The 2,933-nt window shown below is 54.7% G+C and overlaps 1 protein-coding gene across 2 annotated transcripts; it reads right to left on the bottom strand.

Annotated features, from left to right (window-relative positions):
• Positions 1–710: 710 nt before the first annotated feature.
• LOC121101555 (putative MORF4 family-associated protein 1-like protein UPP) lies at positions 711–2,729 on the bottom strand. Of its 2 annotated transcripts, none has more exons than XM_040625436.1 (2): positions 2,257–2,729; positions 711–1,405 (listed from the first exon to the last, which is right to left on the bottom strand). In XM_040625436.1, coding segments are annotated over exons 1-2 (354 nt in total). In that variant the 5' UTR covers positions 2,609–2,729; the 3' UTR covers positions 711–1,403. The 2 variants fall into 2 exon arrangements, with proteins under 2 accessions (XP_040481370.1, XP_040481369.1); XM_040625435.1 differs by having other exon boundaries at positions 2,228–2,716.
• Positions 2,730–2,933: the final 204 nt, after the last annotated feature.

Below are 2,933 nucleotides of genomic sequence, written 5' to 3'. Positions count from 1 at the left end.
CTCCTTCTGACCTTACCATCCACCACCTTCTCCCAAACCACTTGGTCTCCTGCTGTTCCTCAGCTCTTTCCCTGCCCACTCCAGCTACCCAGAACATAGAACACTCTTCCCCTAGATATCCTTGTGTATATTCCACACATCTGTTTTTGCTCAAATGTCACTGAATCACCTGACCACCCTATGTAAAACAGCAACCCCTCCCTCCCCAATACTTCCTTTTTTTCTACAGAACTTACCACTACCTGGTAACATACACTTTTCTCCAGCCTTAGCACAAGGAGGGACTGTTCTAAGCTTACAAATGTCAGATCCGAGTGTATAAGCACTTTGCTCACTGATGCACCCCAGCATCTGCGGGCACCCAACTTATGTGGCAAACCAAAGACCAGCACTGGGGGCGCTGGACTGTGATTATACGTTTACAGAGCTGTCTTAACCTACCGGATCATCTCTGCTGGAAATTCTTAGCGTCCAGCGGACTCTGTCTGGAGGAGCCCAGAGTCACAGTGAATGTGAAGTGACTGAACAACTTGTTCTGAAGGCAGAGGCCAGACCAAATGCTTTCCTGGGGCTCCTTCCTGCTGTGCCTTCTCCTCTCTCCTGTTACAGTCCCTACAGATGGAACCTTCCTCTGGCCCAGGCTTTTGAGCACATTCCCAAACGACAAACACCGGACGTTCATTTGACAATAACGACAATCAAAGAAAAACTTTCATTCTGAAAAGAATTTATTTATCTCACCGTTTCCTGGCCAAGTCAATGGCTTTGGTTATTTGTACAAAGGTTCTAAAAACTGGCTTTCAGCATTGGTTTTTCCAGACAAGGGAACTTTATCATAAGAAGCTAGAGCTCTGCTCTCAACCCCTGTGAGGTCTGCTCTGAGGACCTAGGCTGGATATCATCTCAGCCTGGAAGATGCTTCCTGCTATCATTTTGGGACCCACCATGGTCAGATCCACGCTCTCCTCCCCAAACCCTCCAGGCCACGCAGATGTCATGTGCAGTTGTGGCAGAGAAGCTCCTGAAATGCGTGATTATATCAAAAAAGTTTCCCCTAAAGTCAGCCAATACACACAGTACCTAGAACTCATCCCCTGTTCTAGGTTACTCACCAGACACACTACATGATGCGCACCAGTTAACATGCCAGAGAAAAATTACATTTCTAAAAAAAAGGAAACAAGCAAACAAAGAAAATGAAAAGAACACAGCTCTCCTCCTGATTTGACAGACTGCAGAATCCCAAAATGCAGACGCCACCCCTCTCCATGCCCAACAGCCCCCCAGGGGCTTCTCAATCTGATCCAAAGCAGCGGCATCCACATCCTTGACCAGTCTGGGCTCTTGCTTCAGCAGCTGCGGCCAGGCAGTGTCTTCTCTCTTGCAGAACTCTGACCTCAAGCCTCTTTCATGCGTCCCCAAATTCCAGGAAGCATAAAAAACAAAACAAAACAAAACAGCAGAGCACAAGAGTATACTTTGGAACTTTAAAAACAGGATAGTCACAGTAACGAATACGACCACACAGCAGCCTACAATCTAGACCCTATTCCCTTAGGTAACAGGATTTATCTAAAAGCTGTCTCTCGAAACTCAATGCACCCAATAATCATAATCATATCTGCATACATAATACTGAATTCCTCTCCCCAGAATGACACTGGAGATTTAGTGTTTAACAGGGTAAAAATCTAGGAAAAATACGGGAGAGAAAACGAGACTTGGTTTCGGTCTCTCTTGTCAGTCCTCTTTACCAGCTGAACAGAGTCCATCGGCGGAGAAGCTGGAGTACAAGTGGGGAGATTAATCATCACAATTTAAATTCTAAGACTCTCATATCCTGAAGTCAAACACACCCAACCACCCGTGCAACACGCTACCGCTTGCTGTTAGGTCACGGGCAACGCTCCAACCTCATCACAGCATGTAAAGTTCCCGTCCTGTACACTTCGTTTCACGCTTCTCTAACTCGCCCCCTCGCCTTCTGTTGGCGCTACGGCCTCGGCTTTCACCCCAGGGAGGGGGCTGGTCCACCTTGTGCACACAGGTCACCAACTGCGCTCTCTACGTTTCCCAACGAACCCAACTACTTGCTTCTCGTTCCCAACCTAAGAGCGCCACCGTGTGTGTAAGCACCCCCTTCTCCCACGGCCCGGCCGGGCACTCGGCGGCACGGACCCCAGTCCAGCGCGCCGCCTCCCGACAACCCCCGCCGCCCGGCACGTACCCGCCCCCGCGTCTTTCAGGAGCACCCACAGCTGTCTATCTGCCGGTGGAGCTCCACGATCCTCCGCCCCATCAGCGCGGCCTCGGCGGCCTTCCCCTCCGCCTTCTCGCACAGCTTCAGCACCCGCTCCTCCGCCTCGCCGCCCGCACGGCGGCCGGGACCCAGGAAGCCCTCGGCCGAGGCGTCCACCTCGCTCTGGAGCTCGTCCAGCAGGCTCGCCACCTCCAGCAGCCTCCGGCGGGCCCGCAGGTGCGCGCGCACGTGCTCGCGCTCGAGGGCGGCGACGTCCCGGCGGGCGGCGGCGCGCGCGGGGCTCGGGGGGCGGCCGCAAGGATGCTCGGGCCACCGCCGCTCGTCCGCATCCGCGTCCGCGGGCCGCATCGCGCCGCCAGCGCCCGCGCGGCCCGGTCACCGCCCCGGAGAGGCCCGCGGGCTGACACCGAGCTCCGGGCAGAGGGCCGAGCTCGCCGTGACGAGCAACAGGTTCCCCAACTTTTCGTAGCACAGACGGCGTCCAAAATGGGGCCCTAGCCGTCTGCCAGAGCTGTGCTCACGTGCGGCCCTTTTACGACATGCCGGAACATCTTTGCGGCCGCGCCCGGCAGCCGTCTGTACGCGCGGAGTGTGGACGTCGTCCTCCCTGCGCTCGGTTGGTGCGCATCCTGCTCCCGGGATGGCGCTTACTGGCTAGGGCTCTAGCTTTTTA

The sequence above is a fragment of the Ursus maritimus genome, unplaced genomic scaffold (genome assembly GCF_017311325.1).
Source record: "Ursus maritimus isolate PB19 unplaced genomic scaffold, ASM1731132v1 scaffold_8, whole genome shotgun sequence".
Lineage (NCBI taxonomy): Eukaryota > Metazoa > Chordata > Mammalia > Carnivora > Ursidae > Ursus > Ursus maritimus.
The sequence above is the reverse complement of the archived record's forward strand: the minus strand, read 5'-3'. Positions and strand labels throughout refer to the sequence as shown.